The following is a 17,651-nucleotide window of genomic DNA, read 5'->3' on the forward strand; positions in this document are numbered from 1 at the left end:
CCCAAATCCTACATCCCCCCCCCAAGTAGTCCACGGTTATGGCCACAGAGCTGTGCCTCCTGGACAGAACTTCATCGTCTTGGGAGTCTCTGGGGCACGCGGTGGCTGGTGCACTAGCGGGAGCCCTAAAAGACGGCCAGAGAGCTCAGACGATGTCATCTGGGGAGAGTGATGGGGAAGAGAGGGGCTCTCGGCTTCAGGGGTGGCATGGCCTGGAGTGGCCTCTGACGCGATCACCCTTCTGACCCATGTCGGAGTTGTGCAGGGACCAAACCTCCCTGCCCGGGCGTGCTCCCAGGCAGCTGTGGGGGGGAGAATCCTGGAACAACACTGCCCCCCCCACACATGTAGAAATATGCACTAACACACAAACACGTTTAAAAACTTTGACTGAATCACTTCAAGGTATTTCAAATATTTTAAAAAATATTCTTAAAGTAATACCAGATTACTGATTCATAGTATCAATACTATATAGTTCACATTCTATGTGAACTGTCTCCAAAGTTTCTCCCGTGGCTTCTTCTTGACCTGGAATCTGATCACGGCTCCCAGCAAGCCGTCCCGCCTCCTTTGTCTCTGGCCCTCCCTGCCCTTCTCGGTCCTCATGACCTTCGGAGCAGGCTCTGTCAGAACAGCCCACACTTGGAGTGCGTGTCTCCTCCTGGTGACAGGTGAGAGCATGTCCCTGTGCCCACACCAGAGGGCACAAGGGAAGGGGCTGTGAACCTACTGGCTCGGGCAGGGGTGTCGGCCCCTGTGCAGGGAGGAGCTGTCCTGGTGTCAGGGGCTGACCTTAGTGTCTGAGGCAGACGGGGGCTCGGAGTACAGCCCCAGGGTGAGGAGGTCTACGGCCCGCCTGCACCTGTTCCCAGGGTCACGTGCTGTCCCACTTGGCCGAGTGCTGTGGTGGCCTTGCCAGGCTGATGACCATTGAGGAAAGCCACCGTGAAGGGCAGGTGTCCGGAGGGGGCAGGTGTCCACAGAGGGGGATAGGTGCCCGTGGGGATGACAGGTGTTCACAGGGGGCAGGTGTCCGTGGGGGGGGCAGGTGTTTGCAGGGAGAACAGGTGTCTGCGGGAGGGGGTCTGCAGATGAGGTCCGGAGCAGGTCCCACTGAGGAGAGGTCAGGGAGTATGTGGGAGGGGGCCTCAGAACAGGGACAGTGGCTGAAGCCTACTGAGGAAACCAGGGGACAAGATGGCCCTGGGTGGGTGCCACATGTCACTGCACAAAAACCCATGAGCTCTGGGCTGTCCCTGGGAAACAGCGATGTCCTGCGGGGCCCATGCTCCAGTCACACTGACAGCAGAGGCCACAGGATGGGGCCTGGAGCCGTTCAGACCTGCCTACGTCCACATCCCACCCCAGGATGGCTGGGGTGCAGGGTATGTGTGTGGACTCAGCTTCGAGGAGCTGTGAAGACTGGGGGGGACGCCACCTTCACCTGGGAGTAGATGACCGAGGAGTGCTGGGGTCTGGAGGAAGGCTGCTGGCTGGTGGCCGGGCCATGGCAGGGCAGGTGGGTCTGGAGGAGCCTGAATGTGGAGTGTGAAGCCGCTGTGGGAAGAAGAGCAGCACTGAGCTGGCCAAGACGGCCAGCCCTCTGGCCCAGCTCCACGTCCCCAACGTCCCCAACCCAACCTGGGTCCCCCCCCCGCCTGGACGGCAGCATCCCTGTACCGCCAGGGCCCTGTCCTGAGAGCCCGGCCTCCAGCAGAGCCCAGCCTCTCCTGGTCTCCCGAGAGCAGGAATCCACCTCTTCTCCTGCTAATGCGCGGAGCTCAGACTCCTCTGGCGCACTGCAGAGAGCCGCCGGGTCTCCAGGGTCAGGTCCCCACCTCCTCTCCTGCCTGGCGGTCTCGTCCGTATGGTGGGAGAAGTAGCATCAGCCCCTCTGGGGTTAGTGTGCATTGACGAGTGTGTGCGCGAGTGCGTGTGTCTCTTCCAGTGTCCGTCTCATGTGCCTGGTACCGTCCCACCCGCTGTGGGTGAACACAGAAGTCCACGGAGCGTATTTATTTACAGCACCTGGAACTGTACTGGGCACATGGGACCTTAACACATGTCGGTGGTATGCTAGGTGTTGTGATTACTTTTATACACTGTCCTAATGGAATGGAACAGGGCATCCAGCAAGCGGCTCTCTCCTGCTGGCCTGGAGGGACCATCTAGGCTTTGCAACTTCAGGCCGTCACTCAAGGTCCTCGGCCTTAGTTCCCTCATTTACGACCCACTTCAAAGGAGGCTGTGAGCGAGAGTGAGCTCCTGTGTGTGACAGGTGAACCGCTGAACCGAGTATGAGCCCAAACACAGTTCATTTCACTTTATACAAGAGGATTGGGAAACCAGAGAGGGAAGCAGAATGGCTAAAATCACACAGCACTCCTCGCGGAGCACTGGTGGAAGGGAGTCTGCCCCACAGGCCCGTCTCCCTTGTGCAGGAGGGAGCCAGGCTAGAGCCGTTCCTGGCTGAGCACCCACTGAGGAGGACAAGCAGAGCCTGGCCCCCAGCAGTGAGTCATCCTCGAGGTACTGGGACGGCATCCCCACGTCTGCTTTCTCAACCCTGTGGGTTAGGGTAGGAGGCAGAGTCTGGCCCCGAGACATCTGTGTCCCAGTCCCTGGAACCCGTGACTGTGTGACTTCACAGGGGACTTTGCAGATGGGATTAAGATTAAGCACCTTGCAATGGGAAATTATCCTGGGTTATCCGGTGAGATTTCGGGGAGAACTTTCCCAGCTGTGCTCAGAGGGAGACCCAGTTTGGACAAATGATCAGAGGGACACAGCACAGCACCACCCACTTCGAAGATGGAGGAAGGGGCCCTGAGCTGGGGGGAGGGGCGTCCTTGAGAAGCTGCAAAGGGCAGGGAAGTGCTTCTGCCCCCGGAGTCTCCAGAAAGGAGCGCAGCCCGGGCAGACCCTCGATGTGAGCCTGGGGGGACCGGGGCTCCAGCACGGTGAGATAATGCACTGGTGACGTCCGTCATGGCAGCAACAGAAAGCAGACGGAGGGAGGGCGGGGATGCTAGCCTATGTTCTGTGGCAGTAGGGAATGCCACAGCCCTAACAAGGCAGGTGTCTCCTGAGGCCGTGGGTGGGGGATGCAGAGCGTGGCCTGCACGGTGGGGCCGGGGACCCCAGCAGGGCAGGCGGGTACAAGTGAAGAAAGGTAGTGACCCCGCATGAGGGCGTCTCTCTGTCCCATTGGCCCAGACCTGCAGAAGGGCTGGCGGCTACGCTGCGTGCTGCCCACACCTTCGAAGTCGCGGGTCTTACCTGCATGTCTGTTCCCCTCCTGAATCCGCACTTCCGAGTACACCACGTCTCCTCCTTTAGGGTTGACTGAGAGAGAAAGCGCAGTTTGAGAGAGCTACAAGGTCCTTGGCCCTTGTCCGAGCTATTCCCCAGCCAGAGCTTGTCCTCTGCACGGCCCCGTGATCCCCGCCTGCCTCACCCCTGCCTGGACCAACCCTGGGGTCCCTGCCCGGGTGGGCACCGTAAGTCCTCACCATTGCTGTACACCGGCTGCAGCTCCATCCAGCCTGGAACGTTGTAGTAGGTGGGCTCTTGGGGGTCTGTGTCTGAAGGGCTCCTGCGAGACAGAAACAACCACGTCTCCCAGCAGCCCTGACGAAGCAGCTATGGTCATCACTCCCCGCTGCCAGGTCTCTCTACCACCAGGTGGCTGCCAAGCCTGGACGCAGAACCGAGCCCACACCCGACGGTCTGCTGTTAGGAGCCATCACGTTACAGATCACAATGTTTCCAGACTTCACGGGCACCTGGTACATAGCAGGCACTGTGCTAATGTTTATAAAAATACGAAGCTGATTCTGTCAGTATCCCTCTTTTATAGGTGGAGAAGGGGATGGTCCCAAGAGGCGAAGTGACTTGCCCAAGACCACGTGACTACGAAGGACAAAAGCCAGGATTCCAACTCTTAGAGAGACCAGGATCTCAGAGAAATCAGTCGTGTTCAGGGCCCAGAGGAACTCTGGTTTGGATGCTGCGGCCATGGGCTTGCCCAGAGATGGACTGTGAACCACGGCAGGGCTCCCAAGGTTCGCCTCTGAGATCCAAGACGGCAGCCCCTTCTTCCTAGGCAGTGCCTCTGGGTGGCTGGTCATGTGACTCCGTCTCTTAGGATGTCCCCAGAGCAGGTATTAGGTTGGTCATGGCCAGAGCTTTGCAGGCTGACCAAGCTGAGACTAGCTTAGGACACGGATGGATTCAGTCTTGTAGTGGTCACGCAGACCACCAAGGCAACAGGGGTAGAGAAGTACATCACTAAATTTAGTACCTCTTGATGCAAGAAGGCATGTGTGGCTAAACTGGTGGGGAGAAGGTCCTGGCAATTGCCTTAACATATGCCCAGGGAAACAGTAACAAGAAGGTCACAGGACCTACCTATCACACAACATGCCGCACAACCCAGCAGTGACCAGACCCAGTTCATTTTTATCCCCTGTGGCCTCTCATTAACCACGCAACACGGTCCGGGACATACCTGGAGGGGTCAGAGGTAGGCCTTCCTCCTGCAAAGGAAAACAGAGGGTCACTGGGGCCAGGAGAAGGGGCCTTTCCCAGGGACACGGGTGCTCGGAGGGTCACGAGAACCTGCCGCGGGTCAGCGGGACTGCGAGGACCCAGCTCTGCTACGCCCAAGGGAGGTGGGAGATGGGGCAAGACCGCCGGCCCTGGCTCGCAGTGGGGCACAGCTACACCACGGAAGAGGAGTTTGTCGAGAGCAACGCTGCGCAGCTGTCGGTGGGAAACAGGTCTGAGCAGCTGCGGAAACGCTGCCCATTAAACAACCAGCAAGTCATCAGGTCCCACTGCGTTTTTGTTCTCACTCCCATTTCTCGGTCTTTCTCCTCTTCCTCCCATTCCCTGGGGGCTCGTAAGGGTGCAGAGGGAGACATGCTGAGGTTTATGATGCTGGGTAAAGTCTGTCTCACGGAGGCATCTTCTGTGCACTGGGCTGTTTGGGCAACTCTGTTTGTAAAGACGAATTCTGGGGAAGTGGACGGGGAAGGTGGGCACCGGGACTGTGCAGGGGGAGGAGGTGCTGAGAGCTCAGGGGTGCTTACAAAAGCAGCAGGAGCCTGAGCAGAGAGGGCGGGGAGGGCAGGGACTCAAGCGAAGGCAACCCACCTGCTCTCCTGGGGAGACGGCAATACAACAGCAGAGCCACGACCACGAGGCCCACCACGCTGAGCAGGCCCCCGGCCACGCCTGTGGCAATAGGGCCACTTCTGCTCCCTGTCAGCCCTGGAGGGGAGACCCCGCGTGTGAGCTGGAGGGAGAGGCTCGTGGTCTCGCACTGCTCTGACCCCTGGAGCTGATGCCCAGGTCTGGGAGGGAGGAAGAATCCAGGCACCACGCCTCCCGGGAAATGGCTCTGCTCCCGGGGAGGGAGCTCATGTCTTTAGCTGAGGCTGGGCTGGAGGGCCGGGCTGGACGGGGCCCAGCGGTAAGCATCAGAGTCAGGGATCCTTCTTGGCCCCTGCTCCCACTCAAGTACTGTCCCTTCAGAAACACTTCAGAAGAGGACCACGTAGAGAACTCTCAGCTTTGTGTCGCTGTCCCTGAGAAGCCGTGCCCAGCCCAGGCATCATGAGGATTATCAGAACATCCTTGGAGACAGCTGTCCACATCTGCGGCCTGGGCACAGGAAACCCACCTGTGATGCTGAGGGTCACCACCTCGCTGCGCTGGGCCCCCAGGCCGTTGTCGGCCTCACAGGAGTAGTTTCCAGAACGTTCTGCGGTCAGAGAGAGGTTGAAGGATGCTCCTCCTCCAGAGGCGGCCGAGCTGCTCCCCAGGATGATGTCCTCGTGGTAAAACCGGTACAGGATGGGGGGAGAGCCGCTCTGGGCCTCACAGTGAAGCTCCACCATGTCCCCCACCACGGCCTGGGGCCCGGGCGCCCTGAGGGTGAGGACGGGGCGGGACGCTGGGACTGAGGGAGACAAAAGTGAATACAAGTTCCTATTTCTAACATATTCGTAAACAAGCAGAAATGATAACAAGTGGCAGAGGTCAGACTTCAACCTTGGATTCAGTCTCTAGACGGAAACCCCTGTGACAGACAAAGCTAATGACCTTCATCGACAGAAGCACAAAAATACCTAACAGAAAAGCGAGGGAAGGTGTGAATCGCTGAAAACATCAAGCAGTCAATAAATAGATAAAGAGATGATTGTTTTTATTCCTAATTAAATACATACAATAAACACACACAAGAGACAGATAATCCTCTTGGGCCTGTGGACAAACAGACCTCACCACGCTCTGGAGGGACTGTGGATTTGAGACACTTTCTCACATGGCAATAATTGCCTGATCTAGAATGCACGTCAAATTTGACCCCACAAATCTACCGGAAAGACTGCTTCCTTTAGGGATACTGACGTGAGTTAGTCAAAGGCATTTGTGCAAGGATTTCTGTGGTAGAATCTTACAATAGCTAAAAACTAGAGACAACCTTGTTAAGTGACTGATGAAATACAAAAGACATCCAAGATGTATTTTTTTTATGGGAAAATGCAAGTTGTAGAATTACATATAACCTGATTCTACCTCTGTGAAAAAATGTTATATCTCTATGTTTATAATATATTTGAATATTTCTAGAAAAATACCCACGAGTTCAGCACCTTAGGGGTGGAATATTAGGGGTTTTCTACATAGACTGTCACGTCGTTTGCGAAGAGTGGAAGTTTGACTTCTTCTTTGCCAGTTTGGATGCCTTTTATTTCTTGAATTGTCTGACTGCTGAGGCTAGGACTTCACGAAGGTGTTATGCTAAAAGAAATAAGTCAGTCAGAGAAAGACAAATACCATACAATTTCACTCCTATGTGGAATTTAAGAAACAAAACAGTGAACACGGGGGAAGGGAAGAAAAAATAAGGTGAAAACAGAGAGGAAGACAAACCGTGAGAGACTCTTAACTCTAGGGAACAAGCAGGTTGCTGGGGTGGAGGGAGGTGTGGGGGGATGGGGCAACTGGGCGTTAAAGGGGGCATATAATGTTCTACGCGACTGGTGAATCACTAAACTCTGCCTCTGAAATTAATACTACGTATATTAACTAACTTAAATTTAAGTAAAAAATTAAAAAAAAAAAGAAAAGTACCCGTGAAACTCTCTTCTTTTCTTCCCCGTGAAACTATTAACAGTGGTTATATCTGGGAAGTGTGTGGACGTGAAAGTGTGTTCGTTCCTGCAGGGATGTTGAGACCTTCACTTTTCATACTGTCCCTTTTGTGCCATTCATTTTCTTATCATGAAGATTTCTGTCTTCCTTCAGAATAGTTGCTAAAAACTCGGAAGTTGAATACCCACCATTTGTATTGACATGGTTGGAACTGGAGGGAATTAGGCTAAGTGAAGTAAGTCAAGGCGAGAAAGACACTTACCATGTGGTTTCACTCATAGGTGGATCATAAGAAATAGCAAGTAGGATGTTAGGGGAAGGGAGGGAAATCTGAAGGGGGAGAATTCAGAGAGGGAGACAGACAGACCATGAGAGACTCTGGACTGTGGGACCCAAACTGAGGGTTTCAGAGGGGAGGGAAATGGGGTAGCCAGGTGATGGATATTCAGGTGGGCACGTGGTGTAATGAGCACTGGGTCTTACATTCAACTAATGAATCACTGAACACTACATCAGAAACTAATGATGTACTATATGCTGGCCAACCGAACGTCATGCAAAAATAAAATAAGATTAAAAACTCGAAAGCTGAGTGAAAACACAGCCATAAAGGAATGTCACAATGTAGACTTGGGTGAAGACCTGGGTAGAGCCATCCTTCAACCTGGCTTTCCCATTGCCAGCTACGTGTAGACTGGCTGTTTTCTACCTCTAAGCCTCTCTTTCCTCTCCTGCAAATTGGGGATAAAAGTGGTTTCACTGGTTTATCTTTAAGATGAAATGAGGTATTACATGCTAAACACTAAGCACAGGGCCTAGTACAAGTAAGGACCCTGGCGATGGTGGTGATGTTGGTGGGTGATGGTGACGTGATGACGGTGGTGACCAGAACACCCATCTCAACTGCCCTTTGCATACTTTCGTTACACCCCAGTTCCCCCTAAGAGGACTTTGGAGGTTGGGCCAGCAGCACAGGGGCCATCACAACAGGTTCAGAGCTCACAAGCAGCAGCTTTCCTTTGGATATAATACTTAACGTCAAAAGGTGAAAGGGCATTGTAAAGAATGGAGGAATTTGGTGGAGTGCTGGCCGATTCCATCCATGCCATCTAGCTTTCACCTCTCTGTGCGGGCTTCCTGTGTCCCCATTGCTTTAAGAGTCATTTTGTAAACAGGATTGGCTTTGTCTCCTAAAGGGCTATGCACAGACTTACTGTTAATACAGAGTTTTTGATATGGAAGTTTGAGGCATGTTTATATTTATGGTAATAAAAGAGGCACAAGAATAGAGGCTTGCGAGAGTCAAAGAGAGAACAATCCAGGCAAGGAATGGCTAAATACTCAAAGACATATACTCAAAGTTTATTAATTTCTCTTCCGCAAGCATAACTACAGATCAGTCTAGAGTTTATGGTCTAAAAAGACTTTGGATGTCTAGTGAGGTGTTTGGATCCCATACAGGAAGAGGGACCTGGGCTTGACGATGGGACTGGATTCCTGCCGGCAGGAATTCCCTAGGGCTGGGCTGTCACACCAGCAGTGGGGGTGTTAGAGCTCCCCTCTGGCGGCCGGGGACAGAAGGCGTGCCACGCTTGGTGATGTTACTGTGGGCGGGACCAACCTACCTGTGACGCTGAGTGGCACCATCTTGCTACGCTGGGCCCCCAGGCCATTGTCAGCCTCACAGGCATAGTTTCCAGAATGTTCTGCAGTCAGAGAGAGGTTGAAGGACGCTCCTCCTCCAGTGGTGGCCGAGTTGCTCCCCAGGGTGACATCCTCATGGTAAAACCGGTACAGGATGGGGGGAGAGCCGCTCTGGGCCTCACAGCGAAGCTCCACCATGTCCCCCACCACGGCCGGGGCCCTGGGCGCCCTGAGGGTGAGGATGGGGTGGGACGCTGGGACTGAGGGAGGAAAAATAGTTAAGCGTCAGTTTCTACTGTTTAAGTATGTTCCTCCATAGGAGAGAGCTTTCAAACTGGAAACTGTTTTCCGTAGCTTTCAGGGAGCTTGTGGCACCACTTAGAACCCAGCCGTAGTTTGTGCGGGTCTGAAGAAACGACGACATTGGTGTGGCGCTATGTGCGGCACCGGGGTTGGGTATGCAGTTGCAGGTGTGTTTGGGGAATCTGGAAACAAAGATTCAGCTGACTTCCGGGAAATCAAGACAATTGGGGAAAAGGAGAAATCGGTGTCGTCAAAAGTAGGAACGGGAGAGACCTGTTATGCACGCAGCCGGGGATGGCACCGAGGACCCGGGAGGGAGTAAGGTGTCAGTGAGCCGGGGTTCTGCTGGGGTCTGAGGACAGGGGTGATTCAAAGGGTTGAAGGAGCAAATAGGACAGGAGGCTGTGCTCAGGCTGTTGGAGCCACGGTGGGCGTGGCAGCGGAGGCTGATGTGGAGCAGATGATAAGCCACGGCGTTGAGTCGTTCACCCACGCGGACGCTAGAGTCATGGACTGACGGCCGAATGCAGGGTAGGGAGGAAGACCATGGGTGAGGAGCCAAGCCGGCACCAAAGGGGGCATGGCAGGGAGGTCAGCCCATGACAGGGCCGGGTGGAGACCGTGCTGTAGCTGAACGCGCAGGGACAGGTAAGATGTCAGAAGAGGACGTTGGGAAGTCTTGTAGCCAGACCTCCTGGTGGGAGCCCGAGCCCAGAGAAATGAAAGAGCCAATGAGAGAGTGAATTGGCCTTTTTATGGAGTATCAGACGGAGGGAACCCCACTTAAATCTGCTGTGAGGTGAGACACACTGTACTTGTAATTTCCTTTCTTGTTGATCATTGTTGACTAGGACGCAGTTGGTGCCCTGAGAGCCTTCGCTTCTATGTTAGGGAAGTTTGGGTCACAGTGGCTACAGCGTTGCTTCTAGGGAGTGCACAGCAAGCAAAGGGAAGGTGCAGGTTCCCTAAAATGCAGACTCCAGAGCTCCCAGACGGAGGCTGTTAGGACAGTAGGCCTGCTGTGATGTCCCAGGGCAAAGGGCCCCGTGGGACCTCCAGTCTTGGTTACTGGGGAAGGTGGGGGCACGGTGGTCCCGGTTATGCTGCAGTTGGAATGATCAACTCACCTGTGACACTGAGTGAGGTCTCCTCACTGCGCTGGGACCCCAGGCCATTGTCGGCCTCACAGGCATAGTTTCCAGAATGTTCTGCAGTCAGAGAGAGGTTGAAGGACACTCCTCCTCCAGAGGGGGCCCAGCTGTTCCCCAGGATGACGTCCTCATGGTAAAACCGGTACAGGATCGGGGGAGAGCCCCTCTGGGCCTCACAGTGAAACTCCACCACGTCCCCCACCACGGCCCGGGTCCCGGGTGCCCTGAGGGTGAGGACAGGGCGGGATGCTGGGACTGAGGGAGGAAAAATAAGTTAGTTGACATCAAGATCTTTTCACATTTCCTTTATTTTCATTTTTCAGAGGTTACCCCTGTAGAGCATTTGTGGCACGTTCTAGGTCTTCCCTATGTATACGAACACCAGTTCACACCGACAGACAAGCAAACACGTGAAACATACACACACACGCGTCCTGGTCTCAGCCAGGGTTTCCGCTCAGCAGCAGCCACGAGCATCCTTCCACGTCACTCTTACAGGTGTATCTCACCCACCTTTAGAGACTTCACTGAGGTGTAATTTGTCCACAACAAAATGCAACCCTTTCAAATTTACAGTTGATAATTTGGGGTGAATACTGCTCGATTCGTTTAACAAGCACAAATCCTTCCAGTGTGTGGATTCACCATAGTGCACTGAAGGAATGCCCCCCGACCGGGAATGCCCTTGTTCTCCTCCTGCAGACGATGCCACGGGCCGCAGTCCTGCATCTCCATCACGGCCCATGTGCGCACACACTTCTTTTTTTTTTTTTTTTTAAAGATTGTATTTATTTATTTGACAGAGAGAGAGATCACAAGTAGGCAGAGAGGCAGGCAGAGAGAGAGAGGAGGAAGCAGGCTCCCTGCCGAGCAGAGAGCCCAAGGCGGGGCTCCATCCCAGGACCCTGGGACCATGACCTGAGCCGAAGGCAGAGACTTTAACCCACTGAGCCACCCAGGCGCCCCTGTGCACACACTTCTTAGGATAAATTCCTAGGAGTGGGATTTCTGGGATGAGGAATACGAACTTTTCAAATAAGCATGTTATACTCCATTATTCTTCCAAGCTTTGGACCCGTTTGCATCTGCACTAAGGGAACGTAAGAATTCCTATTCCCACACTCTCACCAGTGAGAATCACGGAAGCGCAAAGGCTTAGTTACTGTTTCTTCTCTGCTCCCAAGCCTCAATGCTACAGTTGCTCCATCTGAACAGCTCACTCACTGCCTCCTACGGGCCCCTGTGGTCTACTACTGGCTGTTTCCAGGGCTGCTGGTGAACTACAATCCATTGATGAGAAGGATTCAGACATTATTGACAAAGTGAAAGATTTGAAAACTCATTAATTTTTCAAAATGTAACCCATCAAGTCTTTTTTTTTTGTTCTCTACTATGAAATAAGGATCATAATCACGAGAGACGTATTCTCTTTTATTTCTTCTGCTCCCTTAGACCAACTGCCTTTTCTTTGTTATATATATTTTTTACCTTTTTTGGCACTTTCTGTAACCATAATTCTCACAGTTGATTAGCATTTGTTTTCATTTCTGAATCTGTGGTTGTCAGTCCTATTTGTACAATATTCTTACCTCAGGATGTGTTAAGAAATATTGATTCTGTGGTCACATCTGAGAGATTCTAAGTTTAATTGGTCCAGAGAGAGGCTTAGTAATGAGCCTGTTTCAGAGTTCCTAACTGATTCTCTCCGCGGCGGGTGCTGAACTCCAGCTGCGGAAAGATATTCGGTGCATACATTTTGTATCACAGTAAAGTAATTTTGAGTCCTTTGTTATCAATTCCTAATTTGGCTGGATGGTTTCTGTCATCAAGTGATTTTTAAAAAAATATTTTATTTATTTATTTGACAGAGAGAAGGAGATCACAAGCAGGCAGAGAGGCAGGCAGAGAGAGAGGGGGAAGCAGGCTCCCTGCTGAGCAGAGAGCCCAATGTGGGGCTCAATCCCTGGACTCTGAGATCATGACCCGAGCCCAAGGCAGAGGCTTAACCACTGAGCCACCCAGGCACCCCTCATCAAGTAATTTTTTAAAAGGGTTTAATAGATACTAAGTTCCCTGGGGTCCCTGCATATCTGAACATGACTTGTGGATTTGGTATAAAATTCTCGGTTCTCTTTTCTCTCTCCAAAGTCCCAGGACCCTGGGATCATGACCTGAGCCTAAGGCAGACACTCAATGACTGAGCCACCCAGGTGTCCCAGAACACTAAAATTTCTTAAATCATCTCTTTACCCCACACTTTATATAGGGGAAACGCCTTCTTTTGGCCATTCTTGACTTCTATGATCGAAAACAAAGGTTATAAAGGAGACAGAGAGCCTTCAGATCCACAGGCTCAAAGATAAGGCCATCCGTACCTAGACACATGTGTTCCTACGATCAGCACATCACCCATTGCACACTCAGCAGCTGCCATCTCCAGCTGCACTCACACGCTGACTCACACCCACTCCACAGCCCTCAGGGTGCCTCTCCAAGCCCGTCACGGTGGTGCTTTCTCTTGCTGGGACAGGCAAGTGAGCCCAGCTTCGCAGCCTGCATGGTTTTCCCCGGCTGTCTTCTCTGGGGCTTTGACTGGTGCCTCTCATACTCTCCCTCACTTCATTTCTTCCAGAGCATCATGAATTCCTGGCCCTTGGGTTCCTGTTCCAACTCAAATCACAGAACTCTGGGGCTGCAATGGACATTAATTATTGTCTTATCAATATAAGGTGAAAACAGTGGGACGAAGAGAGTTTAAATGTTTCGCCCAAATTACGAACCAGTGATGTTCATAGCCAGAGCTCGCATTCAGATTTTCTGACTCATACTTAGATCTGATGACCCGAATGTTTTTCAGGCACCCTGGCTCTTTCTAGGAAACCTCAGAATCTGTGCTATGCCTCTAGTTCCCTAAAACAAGCATTTTCTGAAACAGATTTCCTTATGTGTCATGTCGTCTCCGTACTTTGTTAGGCTAATGGTGGGCAGTACCCTGGCTGTGGCCTTGGTGGGTGGTTAGACCAGTGAGAGCTACTCACTGTTTTGGCAATGAGCCCCCCAACATTGGCAGCTCGGGCAGAGAGTGGAATCCAGAGTGAGGGGTCCCACCCAGAAGCTGATCCGTCGATGCTGGGTGTTGCAGAAGCTGTGAGTCAAGAGAAGTCATGAGAGAGAGGGGATGGAGTGGAGGATACCCAGGAACGACAGGGATGACGGGCAGGGATAGGACGAAAACAGCGGGTGGCCTGTGAGTCCCGTGATGGGAGCTTCTAACTTGTCGCGTGTTAACATAACCTGCTTTTGAGAAGGAAGTCTTATTCTGAGACACCTCTCATCTCTTCTGTGGGTCTGCACGTGTTGTCTTTCTTGTTTTACTCACTCCCTGGATGTCCAGACAACAAGCCTTCCCCCTCTGGGGACGCCCCGTCTCTGTTTCCTTGTAAGGGGGAAGGGGCCACTCAAGGTCTCTAGGTCATACTTCTGCCTCTCGTAAGAGCAGACACACCAGTGAACGACCAGACTTTCACTCTCTCATGAGCGAAGGTTCCAGTGTAAACAGAAGCGACTTCACCCCGAGCATGACACCGTTTTGGTGGCTGCATGAGTCACCACGGACTGTACACCCGATGTGTACCCTTTTCTGAAAAGGGTTGAAGTGCCATACTTCAACAGAAACTTTAAAGATGTAATACAGTAAAATGAAACTTATTTTAAAGGGTTAGGACAAAGCATCATGGAAACTCCAGAGAGCCATTCCCCCTTCCCTCGTCCGCCCTGCTGTGACCTCTTGAACCTCTTGGGAACTCTGGAGAAATTGAGGGCTCGCCTGCGACTCGTCCCCCTGACTGTGCTTGTGGCTACGTGAGCGCCTGTGTTACTGGGGAAAGCAGGAGATGCTTCTGTGCATTGAGTTAAGAAAAATGGTCTTGGGGACTGAACCTGCAGGGCAGGAGAAAATATTTTGAGGGGACGCATTCATCTGGCAAAAGCTGGGGAGTTGTGCTACCTGGGGGTCTGGCTGAGCCAGAGCTGGGTGAGGGCTGAGGCCCAGGCAGCTGGTTCTACAGGAAGGGAGCCGCCAGGGCCACCAGGGGGCTGGGGGTGGGTGGGTGGGCAGGGACCGGAAGGTACATGCAGACTTCAGAAGGGGCAGTGTGAGAGGCGAGAACTGAGTCACCTCCCCTGACTTCAGCCACAAAGTGCTCAGTGAAGATGCAGGAGAATGCAAACGAGAACGGGGTGGGCCGGCTGCCTCGTCACTTACCGCGTGGGGCCTCAATTTCCTCTTCTGTAAAATAGGGACACAAGAGTAGAAGTTGAGTGACCGGCAGGCATCCAGGGCTTACCTGTGACAGACAGGCTCTTGGGGTCACTGCGCTGGGGGCCGAAGCCATTGTCCGCCGTGCAGAAGTAGGTCCCGGAGTGCTCCGCAGTCAGAGCAACACTGAAGGACGCCCCGCCTGCAGAGGGGGCCGAGCTGCTCCCCAGGGGGACATTTCCGTGATAAAACTGGTACAGGATGCTGGGCGAACCTCTCTGGGCTTGACAGGAAAGCATCAGCCAGTCTCCCTCAACAGCTCGGGGTCCGGGAGGGCTGAGGGTGAGGACAGGACGAGACACGGGGACTGAGGGAGAGAAACATCAATCAGCAGGCGCTCCTGCGCACGTCCATCACGGGCCTGTCTCAGCCCCTGCCCTCCACACTGGCCTTTCCCTGTCCCGTCACCCACAGCCCCTTCTCCACAACCACCCCCCTTGTTAGGTGACCTCAGTCCCATTTTCCAGTGTAAATGATGCTCTTGGGGAAGAAGTTTCTTATTTTGCTGCTGCCAGGCCCCCCCCTTTCCTGTGACCCTGGTAGACCGAATTCCCCCCTGCCCAAGGAGGGTCCTCCTCCCCCATCTCTCCCCGCACCCGGAGCCCAGCTGCCTCTGTCCGTCCCAGATGCAGATGCTCTGGCTGTACTGGCTTCTTCCAAAATCCATTTAGACGTGTTTCATCCTCTGCACAGGGGAGAATCCACAAGCGCTAACTACCAGGTCCGTGTTCCCTCCTCCCCGTCAGTGCTTTTCTCCCTGGTTCTGAAGGAAGGGGCTGCACTTACTGTCTCCACTTCTCTTCCTCTCGCTTCTTTTTCTGTGTGCATTGAGACCTGCTTTTTACCCCACCCATCCGTAAAGCGGGTTTTCTGTGTTGGTGATGATAGTGGTAAGATAGGGCTTCCTTGCGCGCGCCGGGTGCATGTGCCTTTGTCTTACGGGATTGTAAACAGAGGCATGCGGACCTTTACTGAATTGCCGGTCAGTCCTGTGGGGCAGGCCCGCCGACGGACCCTGCTGTACGGGAGAGGAAGCTGAGGCCTGTCGCCGTAGGCGGCGAGGCAGCTGCGCGCTCGTACTCCGCTCTCGCTTGTGTTCTGCTTCTGCGTTCAGTGCTTCGTGGCTGGACTCAGGGGAAGTGACTCAGTTCTCGTCTCTCACCAGCTCTCAGCTCCGCTGCCTGAACTGGCCCCTGTCTTCTGCTCGAGCAGTCTCTTCCCTTGGTTTCCCTGGGACACGCAGACACGGCGCCTTCTCTGCCAGCCACGGTCCTCGGGGCCTTCCCCCTCCACGGGGCTGGCCTGGGGTCTGGCCTGGCCTCTCTTCTGGGGCCTCTGCTCTGCTCCTGGCTGCTCCCCAGATGGGCTTTTCTGCCATCGGTGCTCACCTGTAGTGACCTGCACTGACCCTCCCAGCGTGAAACTGTTCGCAGGCCCCAGAGCTCCCTTCAGGATGAAGCTCTAGTGTGCCCAGGCCTGGCCCTGGATCACTCCCTTCCTTCCCACAGGCCTTCAGCAACTGCCCCTGCCTGGGCCACAGCCTCTTGCTGTCCTTCCCCACTTTCCCTGAGACGCGATCCAGCCGTCAACTCGCGCACAGACTCCCCAGAATCCTCTCAGGGCACAGGAGAGATTGGGGTGCCTTCTGCGCACCTACAGCCCAGGTACTCATAGCCCTTAGACTGGTGCTTGCCCTATTGCGGTCCACACCTTCTGCGCGACCCCAGAACCGTGTGCCCAGGCCACGCGGGCTGGTCGGAGGCGTCGGTAGGTGGAGCGTAATCCGGCCCCAGGGCCCTCCTGCCTTAGGTGAGCAGAGGCACCGACCAGAGCCTTCCACCGTGGAGGGCGCTCACGGTGCTAACGGCGATGCCTCTGGCCATGTCCTCGGTTGTCTGGACGTCAGAGCCGCGTCTCCCCGGTCTTTCCTCCGAGGCCTTCCACAGGACTCCCGGGTCTATTTCCTTATAATGCTTTGCGCATCAGCTGTGGGAGGGGCTGGATTCAGGCTTGTCTCCAGCCTGGTTGTACTTTTTCCACCGACGAGGAAAGGGAGTCTGCTCTGGCGCTGAGCCAGGACTGGGCTCCGCACTGGTCCGGCCGGGCCCCTCCAGTCTCCGCCCCTCAACACTGCGCCTGGACTCTGTTCTCCATGGACAGCACGACGCTCAAGGCTCCACGGAAACCACTTTGGCTCCATAACTTGGACACCCAGTTGTGTGGCTTCGGGGCCTGACGCCGTGGGCAGGCTGAGCCATCTCTGCTCCCCGGGCCCCCTGCATGGCCTCCTGTCTGACTGCCGGAGCCCATCTGGCCCCACACCCTGTCAGTCCTCACATGCCTGAGCAGGAGAGGCGTCTGTGGGAGCCTGGGGTCCCGCTGCCGGCTGTGTGTCTTTCGTGGCTCTGTACCCTGTTGTGATCAATATGTGATATTAGGTGGACAAGAAACACCTGTGGGCCCTTGGGGACTGATTTTGTAGTTTCTGAGAACACCAGGCAGCAGGAGAGTCACAGGACAAGTGGTGAGAAAGAGGAAAACATCTGGCTCCTCAGGGGTCGGGGCCGAAGGGAGGTTGCTACCCTGCGCCAGCGGGGATGCACAAAGAGGGGGCAGCTGACCCTGGAGCCAGGACATCGGGCAGCGGAGGAAGAGGCAGAGACCCTGGAAGGTGGGGACATGCTTCTGGCTGGGCCGGGGGACTGACCACCCAGGGCTCACCGGTGACAGAGAGGGACACCGGCTGGCTGCGCCGGATACCCAGGCCGTTGTCTGCGGTGCAGAAGTAGGTCCCGGAGTGCTCTGCCTTCAGATAGAGTTGGAAGGTCGCCGTTTCCCTAAAAGTGACCTTCGTCTTCCTGAGAACCACTTCTTCATGAAGGAACTGGTACTCAATCGGGTAAGAGCCCGTCTTGGCTTCACAGGAAAGTGTCAGCCATTCTCCTTCAACAGCCTGGGTGCTGGGAGGGCTGAGGGTGAGGACAGGAGGAGACACGGGGACTGAGGAGAGAAACGTCAGTCAGCAGGTGCTCCTGCGCGGGCCCATCACTGGTCAGTCCACACTCGCC

At 54.3% G+C, this 17,651-nt stretch overlaps 1 protein-coding gene across 4 annotated transcripts in view; it reads right to left on the bottom strand.

Moving 5' to 3' along the window:
• Window positions 1-262: 262 nt before the first annotated feature.
• FCRL5 (Fc receptor like 5) overlaps window positions 263-17,651 on the bottom strand; it is a 33,054-nt gene continuing 15,665 nt past the window's right edge. The window contains exons 6-16 of one of the 4 annotated variants that reach the window (XM_045983217.1): window positions 17,305-17,583; window positions 14,612-14,890; window positions 10,242-10,520; window positions 8,793-9,071; window positions 5,690-5,968; window positions 5,161-5,277; window positions 4,514-4,541; window positions 3,516-3,598; window positions 3,283-3,348; window positions 1,448-1,560; window positions 265-1,116 (exon numbers count right to left, since the gene is read on the bottom strand). In XM_045983217.1, the coding sequence (XP_045839173.1) occupies window positions 784-1,116; window positions 1,448-1,560; window positions 3,283-3,348; window positions 3,516-3,598; window positions 4,514-4,541; window positions 5,161-5,277; window positions 5,690-5,968; window positions 8,793-9,071; window positions 10,242-10,520; window positions 14,612-14,890; window positions 17,305-17,583 (2,135 nt within the window). In that variant the 3' untranslated portion in view covers window positions 265-783. Of the gene's footprint in view, window positions 1,117-1,447; window positions 1,561-3,282; window positions 3,349-3,515; window positions 3,599-4,513; window positions 4,542-5,160; window positions 5,278-5,689; window positions 5,969-8,792; window positions 9,072-10,241; window positions 10,521-14,611; window positions 14,891-17,304; window positions 17,584-17,651 lie in introns of all 4 variants that reach the window. The other 3 variants (XM_045983218.1, XM_045983219.1, XM_045983220.1) reach the window with 3 other exon arrangements.

The sequence above is a fragment of the Meles meles genome, chromosome 17 (assembly GCF_922984935.1).
Source record: "Meles meles chromosome 17, mMelMel3.1 paternal haplotype, whole genome shotgun sequence".
Classification (NCBI taxonomy): domain Eukaryota; kingdom Metazoa; phylum Chordata; class Mammalia; order Carnivora; family Mustelidae; genus Meles; species Meles meles.